General features: G+C 43.6%; 1 protein-coding gene across 1 annotated transcript in view; it reads left to right on the forward strand.

Annotated features, from left to right (window-relative positions):
- GNAI3 (G protein subunit alpha i3) overlaps positions 1–13,819 on the forward strand; it is a 46,643-nt gene extending 32,824 nt beyond the window's left edge. The window contains exons 5-9 of the mRNA XM_037884869.2: positions 7,158–7,286; positions 10,589–10,718; positions 11,314–11,467; positions 12,346–12,544; positions 12,650–13,819. Of these exons, the coding sequence (XP_037740797.1) occupies positions 7,158–7,286; positions 10,589–10,718; positions 11,314–11,467; positions 12,346–12,536 (604 nt within the window). The 3' untranslated portion in view covers positions 12,537–12,544; positions 12,650–13,819. The remainder of the gene's footprint in view (positions 1–7,157; positions 7,287–10,588; positions 10,719–11,313; positions 11,468–12,345; positions 12,545–12,649) is intronic.
- Positions 13,820–15,681: the final 1,862 nt, after the last annotated feature.

Genomic DNA, 15,681 nt, shown 5'->3' on the forward strand with positions numbered 1-15,681 from the left:
TGCTCTATTGAGGGCTCTTCAGTCCTACGTGTCGATGATTCTGTGACTCCATGCTTTAGCTGATCAAAGTAGATCTTGTAATGAAAAGGAAAGGGATCAACTGCCTCCATTATAGAATTTATTGCGGTCTTCCCCTTATCACATGAAAAACTTATTTGTGTTTCTAATGTCATTAATAAATTAACTTGTTGATCTGCCTTCCCAGTGTAAAAGTAACTGTCTGTTTGTAAATGTCAGTGTAGTGAGACAAGTTGTAGCTTCTCTGGAAGGTGACTTGAGGTCTCCTCAGTATTAATGTAAGGATTAATATTTCCTGGAAACTAGACTCATAATTAAGCTACCAAATATGTAATGAACAACGTTTAACTGTGAGGTCCTAAAACCAGTATAGGAAAATCCGTTTTCTTGCCGTTCTTCATTTTACTAATTTTCACCAGGTTTCTTCTGGTGGTGCACCAGATGGGAAACAATTTCAGGCAAAAGCGGTGGTTATGTATTTTAGCCCGGGCTGGCAGACTTGATGCTTCCCATTATGAGAACCTGTTTTCGGTTGCTTACAACTTTGCCAAACTTTAGTTGTTTGGGTTTGTTTTCCATGCCGGGTGTCTGGAATTTTTGGTGACCTTTTCTTTGGAAAGCTCTTGTCAGGGTTCCCTCCCCACTCTGAACTCTAGGGTACAGATGTGGGGACCCGCATGAAAGACCCCCTAAGCTTATTTCTACCAGTTTAGGTTAAACTTCCCCAAGGCACAAATTCTTTGCCCTTGGAGGGTATGCTGCCACCACCAAGTGATTTAACAAAGAATCAGGGAAAGGGCCACTTGGAGTTCTTATTCCCCCAAAATATCCCCCCAAGCCCTTAGACCTCCTTTCCTGGGGAGGCTTGAGAATAATATCCTAACCAATTGGTTACAACGTGATCACAGACCCAAACCCCTGGGTGTTAGGACATTAGAGAAATCAGTTGGGTTCTTAAAAGGATTTTATTTAAAAATCACCTCTGTAAAATCAAGATGGAAAATAACTTTACAGGGTAAAAAACGATTCAAAAACACAGCAGAACTTCCTCTAGGCTTAGTTTCAAAGTTACAAAAAACAGGAATAAACCTCCCTCCAGCAAAGGAAAAATTCACAAGCAGAAAAAAGATAATCTAACACGCTTTGCCTGGCTTTTACTCTCAATTTTTGAAATATGAGAGACTTTTAGGATGGTTTATAGGAGAAGGAGTTTTCTGACCTGATGCTTCTCTGCTTCCCAAGAGAACACACACACACACAACCTTCCCCCGCCCAAGATTTGAAAGTATCTTCTTTCCCCATTGGTCCTTTTGGTCAGGTGCCAACCAGGTTATTTGAGCTTCTTAACCCCTTAAAGGTAAGGAGGAATTCTAGGCTACCCTTAGCTGTATGGTTATGACAGCTCTACTGCCCCCCTGCTTTTTGCAGGGACTTGAAATTTGGCAGGGCTCTGGCCTTTGTGTCAGGGATGTGGCTTTTGCCAGCCCTGTGAAAATCCGTCAAAAATCCACCAAATTATAAACCTTCGAAAAATTGCAGTTTGCACATGCTCACTAGACTCCTTTTTAGCAGCCAAATTCCCTGAAGATTCTGTCCATGCTGAGTAGAAGTTTCCCTGCAGTTGCAGTTTTGGGCTGCTGGGGATCATGTTTTGGTCCTGTGAGCAGGGAGCGCCTCTCTCTCTCCTGTGCTCTCATTGACCTCCTCTTCAGGGTCAGCGTACCATGGAGGAAGCTGCCTGATTTAAAGGCTAGAGCTAGATTTGTTGGGGGTGGGATGGCAGGGAAGTAGTTTGGGACAAAGATGGGGTGGATGTGGACTTGGAATTAGAGTGAAGGGAAAGACAGATGATAAAGGCAAGGGGACTAAGTCGGTATGTTGGGGTCGGGACGGGGGAGACACTGAGATTGAGTCGCCAAGAGGGGGGGTGATTAGAAGTGACTGGAACTGAGAGGTCAGGGGAAGAAGTGTGTGTGGGTGTTGGGGGAAAGGGGATGACACTGATCTGATGAGGAGCCAGGTTGCTAGGGGTCAACTGGGATTGTCTGGGCAAAGAGAGGGACAAGGAGCTGGGAGGGTGATGACTACTTTGGGAGTAGACAAGAAGTCTGGGTAGGGAGATGGGCGGGGGGGCAGAAGGGGGAGACATATTGGCTGTGGAGCTGAGGTGTGGGGAGTAGTGGGATTGGCTGGAGAGGGGAAGAGACAGAACTAGAGGACAGGGCCAGGATGGGGTGCGAGGAGAGGAAACTAGCTGAAGAGTCTGTGCCCACTGGAGCACACTCCCCTCCAGAGCCTGGATTGGAACCTAAGGTTCCTGAGTCTCACCATTCATCTGCTATCAGTAAATATCTGGAAGCCCTCTAAATGGCAGCTTTCCATCCTTTTCTAGTGCTCGTCATCTTAGTGGATGGCAATTTAGTCCAGCTCTCAAGTGTCAGAAGTGGATCTAATGGTTCCAACCTCGCTGATGACCTCTATGGGTGTCCGTATGATCCCACATGATGATGGAATTTTTGTTTTCATTAAAAAAAAAAAAACAACAAAAAACCCTAGGAAGTTACACAGAAAAATTACAAGAAATGAATGCTAATGTTGCAAAGTTAATCACCCCAAAATTGGGAAATGCTGGAATTAAGATTACCTGTGCAAACTTAATCCAGTCTCATTGTGCATATGCATTATGGTGCAATCTAATTATGTGATCACATGCCATTATTTTCTACACTTCAGCCTCATTCAGTTCACAGGATGAATCTGTCCAGCAAAAGGTGGGTGTTGTCTGTAATGCTCTCTGCTTCAGTGGTTGCAGAAGTTGGAAGATGTGTAGTGAATGAGGCAGGGGATTGCAGAAAGAGAAAGGATGGGCTCCTGCGTAAAGCAGTCGAATGCTGCCCTGGGGAACTGGATTGTATCCCCTCCGTGCCAGAGTTCCTATGTGGTGCTCAACAAATCACTTAACCCAGACTTTTCAGAGGTGGTTGGTAATTCCACGTTCCTGTCTTGCCATTTGTGCTGTTGTGCTTCATGTACAATGGACTTTGTATTGTGTAAAGGCCCATTGAAGCAACAGCACCTTACCTGGTCGGGTGCCAGGCTATTCACTGCCTCGGCTTCCCCTCACTCGTGCACCTGACCTTCCTAGGAAGGACTCGCTGCCACATCCAAATCTTTTTTTCAAGCAGTTTTATTCTTCATACATAAAATGTAGGTGAAACAAAAGCAGATCCTCCACCCAGCTCCCAGGGGCTTTCCCCCTGGTGCTGAAAAAACACGCCTTCCCTTCCTTCCCCCTGCTGCATAGCCTACTTCAGGAACCCTTCCTCCCTCCTGCAGCTCCTCTCCCTTCCCAGCTGGGCCTGATAGTTGAAGGGACATATTCAGTTTGACAAAACTAATTAAAATCTGCCCTTCCCTTCGTTGGGGATGCTGGAGGTTGTGTTCAGTTTGGTGCATCTATTTCTACCTTTACCTAGCCACAACACCTCCCTAACTTCAGCTAACCACAGCAGGGAAGGCACAGCCTATTTCTGCATCCCGGGAATTCAATCTCCTATCTCAATGCCTGGGTCATCAGAACTTTGTCATGGGGCTGTTTTCCCTGACATCTTCAGTTCAGGAAGGACTGGCTCCCGAGAACCGCATAGGAAGGGATGAATGGATATTCTTTGGTTGAGAGTCAGAGGAGCTATAACTAGAGCAATAGCTAGGACTCCTGTGAAGAACTTCTAGTCAGGCCCTAGAAGATACTGTACCTCCCTGGTTCTCGTATCTTATGGGTGTTGGCCTTTTGGTACAGCCTTTCCAGAAAGCTTGTAGTTCAGTGGTCCTAAATACAGAACTATCTGAATACTGTCATGGGGATTTCATGCCCTCTTATACCCTCTCCTCAGTATGGAGTCACAAGGCAGTCGTCTGTGTTCTCTGCTTTTCCCTAGAGATGTTAGTGACAACTCCTCCCTTAGCTCAAGTTGTGACTACTCAGTATCCTACAGCCTCTTCCATAATAAATGCTTTGTATGAATCTTTTAGAGCTTTTAGCTGTTTGGTCTAGTAACCGTTCTTCCCAGTAGTTAAAGGAAACATGATTGCATTGTTAGGAAAATACCACCCTGGTGCTCATGTGAACATGTGGAGGAGGGAGAGCCTATTGTAGCCACCAGCTGAATCCTGTCCAACTCATTGACGACATCTGCCAAAATCTGCCTGTCTCCTGAGCAGCTGTGGGAAATCAATGTTCTGCTTTGTACTGCGAGGTTCCTCCTGAGTTTTGGATTCAGAGTAACCTGAAGCTGCCAGATTTTATTTGATTTCAAGTTGGAGGTATAAATCTCTGGACATGCGAGCATTGGGGAGCTGCCCCAAAACTACTATGGGTTCTCCTGGGAAACCTCAATGGTCAGCCAAGTCCTGGGCTTAATTATGAAAATGTCACCCCCTCTGTAGCTGAAATCTTAATTTTAGGATTTCCACTTTTACAGGCGATAGTTGAAGCATGAAAACAAGCTTCCTCCACTAGAGAGGATGTGGTGTAGGGAGCAAATGTTTGTGTCAAAAATAGTGAAAAAATTATCTAAGAAGGTGAGGGAAAGCCCTGGGCGGCGCTCAGCCGGGAAGGGAACATTGTAAAACCAGGTAGGATATAGGAAGACTCTCATATTAGGATAAACACATCTGTTCTTTGAATGGTAGATAAATTTGTCTTGTCTTAGTTTGTCTTAACGTCTATCCACATAGTAGTGGGAAAACTGGATTATTAATATTAAGTCTCCTAGTGTGGTCTCTGCATCATTCTCTTGTCCCCCACTTTCTCTTCTTGCCTTTCTGCTTTTTTTCAGGCTGACGTCTTTTACGGGTCGTGTTATACAGAAGCTGTGCGCGCACAGATCTAGTAGCAGCTTGTAACTGACTAGGATTCTGCAGCTTCCCCGTGTAGAAAGCACTTCTTTGCAGGACAGTGCTGTACGGGTGTGGCTGCAGCCACTTCCCACAGAGCAAACCACATCTGTCAAGTCATGACGGATAAGGAAGTGTGATGAGGGAGCTTTTGTCGCAGATCTACAAGGCCTACGTGCGTATGGGGAAAACTGAAGAGCGAAGGCTTACTTCCTGGTGTCAGGAGGTTCCTTTTGATGCTGCCAGTGTTCTGATCATTTTAAAAGGCATTTCTTCTGACCAGGGAGGGTCAGATGATTATTGGCCTGTAGCGTTGTTCATTTCCACCTTTTGGAATGACTTGGTTAAGGTCTTTCATGGACTCTTTATATATTATTTTCTAGATTCTCTCTCCAATCGGTTGGGCCAGGTTTGTTGTAAGAGTCACACTCCAAACACTAATGGAAACAAGGTGCTTACCGGACTAAAGTAGCTTTGTGTTGTAAGCATGTGTGTGGGATTTCTCAGTTCATTTGGTTGTAGATATTGACTGAAGTTATTTATCTCCTCCATCTGCTGTGGAAAGAGCTGATGAGAGAACTGAACCAGTTTTGCTTTCGTAGGTCTTGTGCTGAATCCTGACAATGTAGTGAGTAGATTACAAGTGTGCGAATGGAGGAAGCAGAGCATCTGTTTAAATAATTCACTAGTTAGTCACATGCTTGTTATCAAAGCCAAGCTGTTACAGTGCCAGCTCTTGAGGTAGCACTTGCATTCTTCTACCAACAGGACACAGCTTGTTTAGAGTTTAATACTTATTGCCAGTGCTGTTACTTAATTCATTTGGCTTTGCTGTCTGGTTTGTGTAGCTGCTTTTCCATTAGTGCTTTGTTGCTAAATTAGCTGTGTTCTGGTGTGTCTGACTAGAGCAGTTGCATTTTCCTGTGGTGTTAGGCTAATCAGGACTAGAAATTCCAAGGATCTTTATTTCCTAACAGAAATATACTTTTATCATAAGACTAGTACAGGTAACACTACCTACACCAAGTGCAGTTATATAGTTTTTCTAAAAGCTCATTAAAAATATGCCAGGGCACAGAATAGGGTATCTTGTAGACGGTTGAGAAGTTTACTCTTTGAATTAGTTGGCAACTTGTCTGTTATGCTAGTGAGTGGAAAGAAGGACTGTGTAGAACCAACCCATGACAAATTATCCATTGGAAGGGTATAGCCATACAATGTGTCTACCAAGAGTCAGAGAACTGGCAGGGCTAGAAGTGGGGGCAAAGGCTAAAGCCTGCCAGTTCAAAACCTACAGTTGTTATAGATTATCTTTGGCATCCTGAGAGTAGAGGAGCTTGTGGTTAACACCTGCTCTGAAATGGATGAAAGGCAGGAGCATGATTTGTGGGTCCAGACTAGAAGAGATGAACCCATTACATGCCTTGGAGCTCTAAAGGGGATGTTTGTATGAAGCTGGGAGTTGAAGGTGGTCTCAGTGGATACGCTGCTGCAGAGTGGCTGTGATGCTGCAGAGGGGAAAGGATTCCTCCCAGCAGCCTCTGAGGTGCATAGCCCAGCTATATGGGCGGGGTGCTGGAGCGAAGAGTTGGGCCTTGGGCAGTTCAGAATTCTGGTCTCAGAGGGCCTGGAGGCCCAGGAAGGCAGCAGTGTATCAGGTCAGATGACAAGTATTTTTGCCCCATAAAAGCTAGAGATTGAGAGTTTGTTCTCCAGACATTGGTGGGTAGGGGTTCCCAAGTTGTCAGGGAAAGATTCCTGCTTGCTTTTGCCTGAGTGGATGGCTGGATTTGTCATGCTTTGGACAGGGCTATGAACGTGGTTTACTGTTCTGCCACTTTCTGCCTTTTACCCTTTACAATGAGCAGAAACCTGGGCTTTATTCACTTCTCTTCTGGTACGTTAGTGTTTGTCTTTGGAGACCTCCAGGTGAATTTCTTTAGCAAAAGGTATTAATTACAGAGGGAATTCGATGATCATTTTTCTGCTCTGTCTTCCACACTCTTATTCTATAGCCCAGCTTGCGTTTGACTAGCTGAGCACCATCTGTTACTGACTGACTGCTGTGTTAGCCTGGATAGTACATGGCTATAGGAAACTCTAGAATACAGGTATATGTTGGAGGTCTGGGCTGTGCTAACAGAACTAATGCACTTCACCATGATTTTCTTCTGCGGTTTATAAAAGATTCATAGCAAGGACGCAGACTAAAAAAAGCATGTCTTGGATTGTCTTTGGTTTAGTTACCTAAATGACTTGGATAGAATATCCCAGCAGACCTACATTCCAACTCAGCAAGATGTTCTGCGGACCAGAGTGAAGACTACAGGCATTGTGGAAACTCACTTCACCTTCAAGGACCTGTACTTCAAGTGAGTATGGTGCAGGCTGCTGCAGGATGTCATTCCTCCCTGCAGATTGCACTGCTTTCTTCTACTGAGTGCTGCGGTGCTTGGTGATTGGTATCCAGTTTTCCCTCATGCACATATTGTGGAGCCTTGTTCTTATTCAGCACTTTCAAGTAAATTGTGACTATACTCCCTTGTCATTAATTACTCTGTTCTTCCTGAAATTGCTCACTTGGGGTACCTCTGACTTTTTTATTTACATTCTTTTGTTCTTTTCAGCTGCTTTTCTGTTGGAATCGCAAACACAGGTACTGAATGCTTGTTTACAGGATCAAAAACTACTAAAAGGACACTGGCTACTGGTTTTAGTTTGCATTTAATCCCTTCATTTGATAAGATAAGTGCCCTTCCCTATAGCCTTGGTCTCTTGTCATTTGCAGTGCATTGTTTTCCTGTGTTCCTAAGGGAGCTGAAATTAATTTGGCTCTGACTGGCCTGCATGGCATTGTTAGCAAAACTCGAAATATTATAGTGCTGACTAACCCTGCTGCAAAGCAGCAGGGGGCATAGAATAGAATATCAGGGTTGGAAGGGGCTTCAGGAGGTCATCTAATCCAACCCCCTGCTCAAAGCAGGACCAACCCCAACTAAATCATCCCAGCCAGGGCTTTGTCAAGCCTGACCTTAAAAACCTCTAAGCAAGGAGATTCCACCACCTCCCTAGGTAACCCATTCCAGTGCTTCTCCACCCTCCTAGTGAAGAAGTATTTCCTAACATCCAACCTAAATCTCCCCTGCTGCAACTTGAGACCATTGCTCCTTGTTCTGTCATCTGCTACCAGTGAGAACAGTCTAGATCTTTGGAACCCCCTTTGTCTTTGGAACCCCCTTTCAGGTAGTTGAAAGCAGCTATCAAATCCCACCTCATTCTTTCCTTCTGGAGACTAAATAATCCCAGTTCCCTCAGCCTCTCCTCATAAATCATATCCTAGCATGCATAAGTGTGGCAAAAATGGCTGCCTTTATTGTGCAAGAGTCCAGGGGCTGGGACTTGCCCTCTATTGTAATACAAGTAAAACCCTTTGAAGGGGTACAGATACTGAGCCTAACCTTGACAGTGTCCCTTTAAGTATGATAAATCAGAGTTCCCTCTTTATCCTCTATACAAGCTGTTGTACGGGGGATAGGTGGGGTTAGCACAGGCTTCCCCAGCTTCCTGCTTACTCTTCTAGTTAACCCTTGCTTTGGACTCTGAGCGTGTTCACTGACACATGAGCTAGAATCCTATGTGGTGGACGTTAGTGCTGTGTAACATTGTCATAGGAAGCTGCTGCATTTGTATTATGGGCCAGGTTCTCTTCCCTGTCAGGAATGCTGTCGTCAAGTTTCAGTTACATAAGGTCTTTAAATAAGCATTAATTTGCCAGCTATGATTTTGATCCTTTTGTGTAACCAGGTTTGAAAGGGACATAGGAAAAATCTAAACATTTGTGTATGAAGTCCTACTCATTGCACACTTCTTGAGGATACAGTGGCAGCTTGGCTTCTGAGCTGTCTAACCTGAGACTTGTGAACAGAAAATGCTTGCGTAGTTTGCATCAGAGCTATTTTTATGGCTATTGGTGAGCTCGGGGGAAACTTGTCTTCCTCACTGTGTACTGGGATTAACATTGCTGTGCTGTGCAGTGCTCTGACTCCTGGGACACTGAGCTCAACGTAGAAGACAGAGTTAAAATAAACATTTCTGTGAATAGGGAAGATAGGAAAAGTTTCCAGCTATCTGCTGTGCAACAGAAACAGATGTCTAAGGCACTGCAACCCTTACCCAGACTCCTGTTGGGGCCTACAAGCACGGCTATATCCCTCTGTGTATCCATATGAATGGGATATAGAAGTGAGAGTAGATACATGATGAGGGTAGAAGGGCCCAGCCAAGATTTGGCTAAGAGGCAATTTCAGATCATGTGGGTTTGGGTAGAGATAAGTGTTATATTGCTAAATAGGTTTTTTTAATTAGATCATTAAGGCTGAGCATTCATACCTCCCTTTAGGAGACTGGCTTATACAGGGCTAATAAAGCCTGCTTAGGCTAACTGGGCATCCATAGAAAGTGAGACACAAGGCATCTCGTTTCAAAGGGATGGGCCTGCTTAGGGAAATGCTTAAATAGATTTTTAAAGACAAAGCAGCAGTTTTCTCTCTTGCAACCTAATGTATCTTCCTTTCATACTGCAATGAAGTCACAATGTTGAATCTGGGACTGCACTTCCCTACTGGGCTGAGATGTTCTAAAGGCATGACTGTGAATTCAGGATCAGCTTGGAGAAGTGGGGTTGAGAGGCACTGTTCTTTTTTCAGATATCTTTGCAATAACAGCAAAAGTAATGGAGAGCTTTACAAACTAACCTGTATCTTTATACAAAATTCCCCCTTTCCTAGTGTGGTCCATTGGGACAGCGTGTTTTGAATAAAAGCATGGAGCCACAATTCTGGCCCTTTTGATCAGAATCATTAAATTGTGTTCCTTTTGGCACACACTGAATAGTTCCTCTCTTTGGGTGTCTGACTGCCTGTTTGCTCTGATGATTGTCAACTTGGATTTTGGTTTTGTACCTCTTGGATATTGATTTGTATCTGACCCGATTTAATTAATGATTGCGGTCAGTCAGAAACCAGCAGGGAATACTGCCTCTCTTCAGAGTGCATTGTAACTTTCCAATAAACTTCCATATCTTTGTTTTATAGCCAGAAATCTTCCAGCAAAATTTAGGAATTTTTTGCCCCAAACCTTCAAATCCCTGTAGCTCATTAATTATATATTAAACTGCTGCAACACCCAACTTCTTAAAAGTTCCATCAGCATCCCAGTAGGTACAGATCATGTTACCTCAGAGAACCAAGCACAGGTAATTGGAAGAACTGACTTATGCAGAGCGAGTGCTTTGCATCCAGTGAAGCCAATGGGTTACTGCTGCTGGGAATGTGAGATAACAAACAAGGAAGAGTGCCAAGGTGAAGCAGCAGGCCCTATTATTTCCATTCGAGATACTGTTGCAAACAAGCCCTTGAGGGTTATTTCCAACTGGGAGGCATAGAATCTTCATATTTTAAATTAAAACTTGAGTTTTAATTAGAAAAAATAATTAAAATCCCCTAAATTGGAGGATTTGAGTTTCTGGTCTTATTGATGGAAAGGCTTTGTGTATCTCTGCATTTCCCTTGCAATCTGCTTGCTGAAAGTGCTTTGAAAAGTTCTTCTCCATTTCCTGTGAGTAGGAAGGTGAGTGCTGCACGACATCTGAGCCACTTTCCCTTCACTCTTCCAGGATGTTCGATGTTGGTGGCCAGCGATCAGAACGAAAGAAATGGATCCACTGCTTTGAAGGCGTGACAGCAATCATATTTTGCGTAGCCCTCAGTGATTATGACCTTGTCCTTGCAGAAGATGAAGAAATGGTATGTCACTGTTGTTACTAACACCTGGCTGCAGCCAGGGGATTGAGGTGGAAGTTAGCTTCAAGCTGCCCTACATACTTCGTATCCAGGTTTTATGGGACTCTAACCATAACTTGTTCTGTGTTAGTATTAACTGTGTTTGAGATAGTGATAGAAAGCAATCTCTCCCCTAAGTCATCTGGCAATAGCACTGTGCAGGGAATGGGCTTCTCAAGAGCAGCCTCTAGCCTATTCCTCTACAAGAGCACATAATAACAAACACTGCAGGAAGTGACAACCACTACAAATGCACGCTTTCTTCAGAACCCGTGCCTCCCTGACAATCTCAGAGAAATTATGGGGTGGGGAAATGCTGAGGAAAATTAAGACATGGGGAGTTTCAATCTTTCCTGGACAGACCTCTGATCAGGGTCAAGCACAGTGCAGAATTACCTGACCTCTGTCTGACGCAGCACCACTAACATTTGTGTGGTTGCACAGCAGTGACGCTTCACATTTTGAACACTAGTAGCTTTGTTCTAAAGCTCATCAAAGAAAAAACCCTCCTCCCAATTTACCCCTGGAATGATGCATTGTTCTTTTAATTACTTTTCAGAACCGAATGCATGAGAGTATGAAACTGTTTGACAGCATTTGTAACAACAAATGGTTTACAGACACCTCAATCATTCTCTTCCTGAACAAGAAAGACCTGTTTGAGGAAAAGATTAAGAGGAGCCCATTAACAATCTGCTACCCAGAGTACACAGGTGAGCTGGGCTAACAGAAATGAAGAATTAGAGTGAAGGTGCCTCCCAGAGCCAGGCAGTTAAAACTCTCAGGAAATCCAAGCTCACTTGAGCCTGTCTTTCCTTGTCATTCCCGTCGTCTGGACTTCGTACACGGGCAAGGGGAGGGCTCTGTCTTGTGCTGGGACAGTACATGTCTAATGATTTAAAGGTGGTCAGAAGGGCTAGCCCACCTGGGCATGATCAGCACTGGTTCTCTCTTCTCAGAAGCTTTGGCTCCATGTGGAACCCTTGTCCACATTTTCATATGACTTGGAGTATGGATAGAACAGATGTCTGGCCTGTTCATGTGCTTCTCAAAGCTAGGTCCCGATGCATCTCACTGGTGGTGTAAGGATAACTGTGTTTCAGCTCAATGGAAATTCTGGAGACACTATAAAAGGAATCTGGGTGAATGCTAAAGCACTCATTTGCCCTAGCAACGAAAGTCCCCATTTCCTCCACTAGAGTACCCTTTGCAGCCACCTCCCTGTTTAAAATGGTGTGCAGGCAGGTCATTCTCCTGAATCTATCCCTCTATGCCTAGTCTTTTAAAGGTCAGACCCACATCTGCCCTCTAGTGTGATCCTCTTGGGGTTATGTCTAGTCATAGCCCAAATGATGGGGCCTCCATTCATGCCTGTCATTTGTTTCATCCCCTACTTCAATTTAGTAGTTTAATCTAGTGGGTGAAGCTGTACAGGTATTAAGTACTAGTGACCATTGTACCGAAGGGGCTAATGGTAAGACTGTAGCTTGCTAAAGCATATGGTTGCAAGAAGCTTAACTTCTGCTTGAAAGATTTGAATCAAGCTCTCTTCTGCAAGCTGCTGGGTAAAGTCAGGTGTCCTATTTTGCAGGCTCTAATACATACGAGGAGGCAGCTGCATATATTCAGTGTCAGTTTGAAGATCTGAACCGAAGAAAAGACACCAAGGAGATCTACACCCACTTCACCTGTGCCACTGACACAAAGAACGTGCAGTTTGTGTTTGATGCTGTTACAGATGTTATCATTAAAAACAACCTGAAGGAATGTGGACTCTATTAAGAAGGAAGGTAACAATGAGCTATCTAACTGCTCTGAGTTCTAGTAATATATTTACACTGACAACTCAATGTGGGGTTGCAATGTGCTTTTGCTAACACTTGTTCTTCTTTCAGTTTTTAAAGACGTGGCGTTTTGAGAAGCAAACTTTCTTTGCTGCCTCATGGACAGCTGCAAGCATGAACAGGACCAGGGGAATGAAAACAGCATGCAAAATTCTTGCATTCCTTAGCACAATCTTCTGTATTAGGGACCTTTTTAATTGATATGGGATGTTGAAGTTAAAGATCTCAAAATGGAACAACTGTTAAGTGTGATTTGATCATCTAGGCAGCATTCAGATTGCATAATCTCAAACGTGTACAGCTGTTGTGAAATTGAGGTGCTGGATTCCAGAACTTCAGTATGTAGCTTTTCTCTTTCTTTGATTAACAAGCCACCACTAGTCTGTTTTTAAGGTTTTTCCATCAAGAAAACTATATATAACTTTACTAAATTTTATTTCTTTATTTGCCAATGAATCTTGTTTTAAAAAAACAAAACAAAAAATCACTTTAACTATGCACATGATGTGACCAGATCATGCAGAAAGTATTCCTCTTAGTAGGAACTCTTTGTTTTTAATGCTTGGTATGGTCAGTTTAATATTTCTGCAGCTATTTAAAAGATCTCTTATGACTTTAGCTTCAGCTGCTTCTGATGTGTAATTTGTTACCATCCTGCTACAAATACCATAAGGCTTTTAAAAGAGGGAGTGGAGGTTTCTGCAGCAGGATAACACATCTTAACTTGTGGTTGGGGTTTACCTGGGCTATGCTGGTCACCAGATTACTGAGATTTGTACTGGGGTAGTAAGCTTTAAAGACGGCTTCTTGGGTGAAAATCTACCTAGGAATGCTTCCATCTGAAGGGACAAATTGCTAAATTCCAAACTAGATGGAGCATACATGCTGCTACAAAGCTACTAAATCAACCACTTAGATCCTTGTATGTTTGTTTTTTTTCTTGGTCTAAAGCAGTGGTGAACCTTGTAAAAGATGCCCCTTGTTTTGCATTTTACCATGGCCTTTTATGTTCAGAGATTTCTAAACTGTATTGACAGCATGCCTTTACTTTGTAAATGTGGTGCCAAATTCCTGTTTGCCATTTGTTTTTACTGTAGTAATGTTCTTAACAAGTCAGTACATTCCTTTGCTGAGACCATTGCATTATGAGACTTTTCTCAATTTGTCATGTGTACGGTTTCAACCTGTTGTAGTTGGCAGTATTAAAATGGTGAGTAAACAGTTTAGCCTTTTTCTCTAGTTTATTCCAGCTATTTCTGGAAATGTGCTCCCGTATTATGTGCTCTGTCCACATCTGTCTGTTTGCAAGAATGAGATGCGCAGCTAGCAGCGAATAGGGTGGGACTAAGCGGAGATCTACTAACTCTTGACTGCAGGAACTCTAGACCGACTGGTGTCTTGCACAGTGCTGTCTTCCGCTGCCAGCAGCTTGGGCCTGGATTGAGATCAGCAGACATCCCATGTCACTCATCACATGTACGGGTTGATGGCAAGTCTCTAGCTAGAGTCCTAATTCCTCACTTGAATGCAATGGAAAAAATAATGCCCAACGCCAGTCAACAATTGGTGGATACATGCCAGCTTGAATGTTTGCCTGGAAGTATGGCACCACTACCCTGCTAGCACTTGAAACTCCTTGGGGAAGAACCTCAGCTGGTCCAAGTTATCATTACCCCATACTCTGTGCCTTGCATAACATCCCTAATAAGTGGCAGCATTCAGTAGTTGTTGTAAATGACTTGTTTTGATGGGGAAATCCCCTTCAACTGTCAGTGTATATCTCATACTTTCCTTTTAACCAGACCTTGTAGGATTCACTACAGCTTCACAGTGATGCCAGGAGTAGCTCACTCCATTCTTAAAACATACATTCATGCTGACCCCTCCAGTGACATCGTACGCCAACATTGTGCCACCTGAAGGAACTGTTGAGTTAGGGCCTGATCCTGCAAGGGGCTGTGCCTATAAATGCTTATTTCTTTGTTTCTTTCAGTGAGACCAAGGGTGCTCAGCACTTTGCAGCCTCAGACTATTAAAGGTAAAGTGGGGTCAGGGGGGAACTTGACTGTAAATGGCACCCACACAACCAGCCAAGGCAGCAGTGACTGGAAGTTCCACAGCGTGGCCAGACTGTCACTTGGCTTGACTCTGTGGCCACTGTGCACATGGCGCTCTTGTTGGTTGCAGTGGGAGGGGTGTGTGTGTGCAGCTGCTACAAGACAAGGGCCAGTATGGAGAACGTAAATCAGCTGCGGCCTCTGAGCTCTACTGTGGTTCATGTTTTCAGAATCAAGAACTTATGCTCTGAGAAATCATCATTTTAAAACCAGCTAGCCCAGAATAAATGACAGCCAGCCATTCCATGCACATTTCTTTATTTTGGTTTTACTACACTTTAGTTGAAGCCATGTAAGTGATTCTCTGCAGTAAACATTAAGATACAAGAAACCTTCTTGTCTACACAGTAATAGCATAGACTTATTTACAAATGAGAGCAGATACAGCTCTAAATAGCAGAATGAGAATCTTTTCAAGTAACCATTTCCTCTTCATATCTGACCTGTTCTCCCCTCCCCCCTTCTAGATGTGAAATGTTTGCCAAACTCTAATAAATACAATGCTGTCTCTTACTGTCCTGTGATCTTCTACAGTAGGCATCAATGAGACAGCATGTGCAAAAGTCTCAGCAGCCGCAGGTACCCTGTGAGCTGGGATCAGTACTCCTACACTGTATGGATAGAGAGAACAGGTCTAGACTCATCAGCCTTCCAGGCTATCTAATACAGAGAGAAAGTTGGATACTAGAAATAGTCAATCAGCTGCTTAAGGCTGTAGGGACAAATTGCACCAGTTGCAGGGAACTGCACATGTTAATTTGTCCAATGGAAGGTTTGAAAATTTCACATAATTCTTGGGGGCTTATTTACAACTGGTAAATTGGTTAGTTTCTAAAACATGAGGAAAGAGGGATTCGTTACGTTTGAGTTAATTAAATCCATTCCATTGTCTGCTTTCAGCAATACCTTTCAGTCCACACCACTTACGGATTTTTTTGATGATTTCCACAAAATATAGTTGAGGGG

This window comes from Chelonia mydas, chromosome 21 (assembly GCF_015237465.2).
Source record: "Chelonia mydas isolate rCheMyd1 chromosome 21, rCheMyd1.pri.v2, whole genome shotgun sequence".
Lineage (NCBI taxonomy): Eukaryota > Metazoa > Chordata > Testudines > Cheloniidae > Chelonia > Chelonia mydas.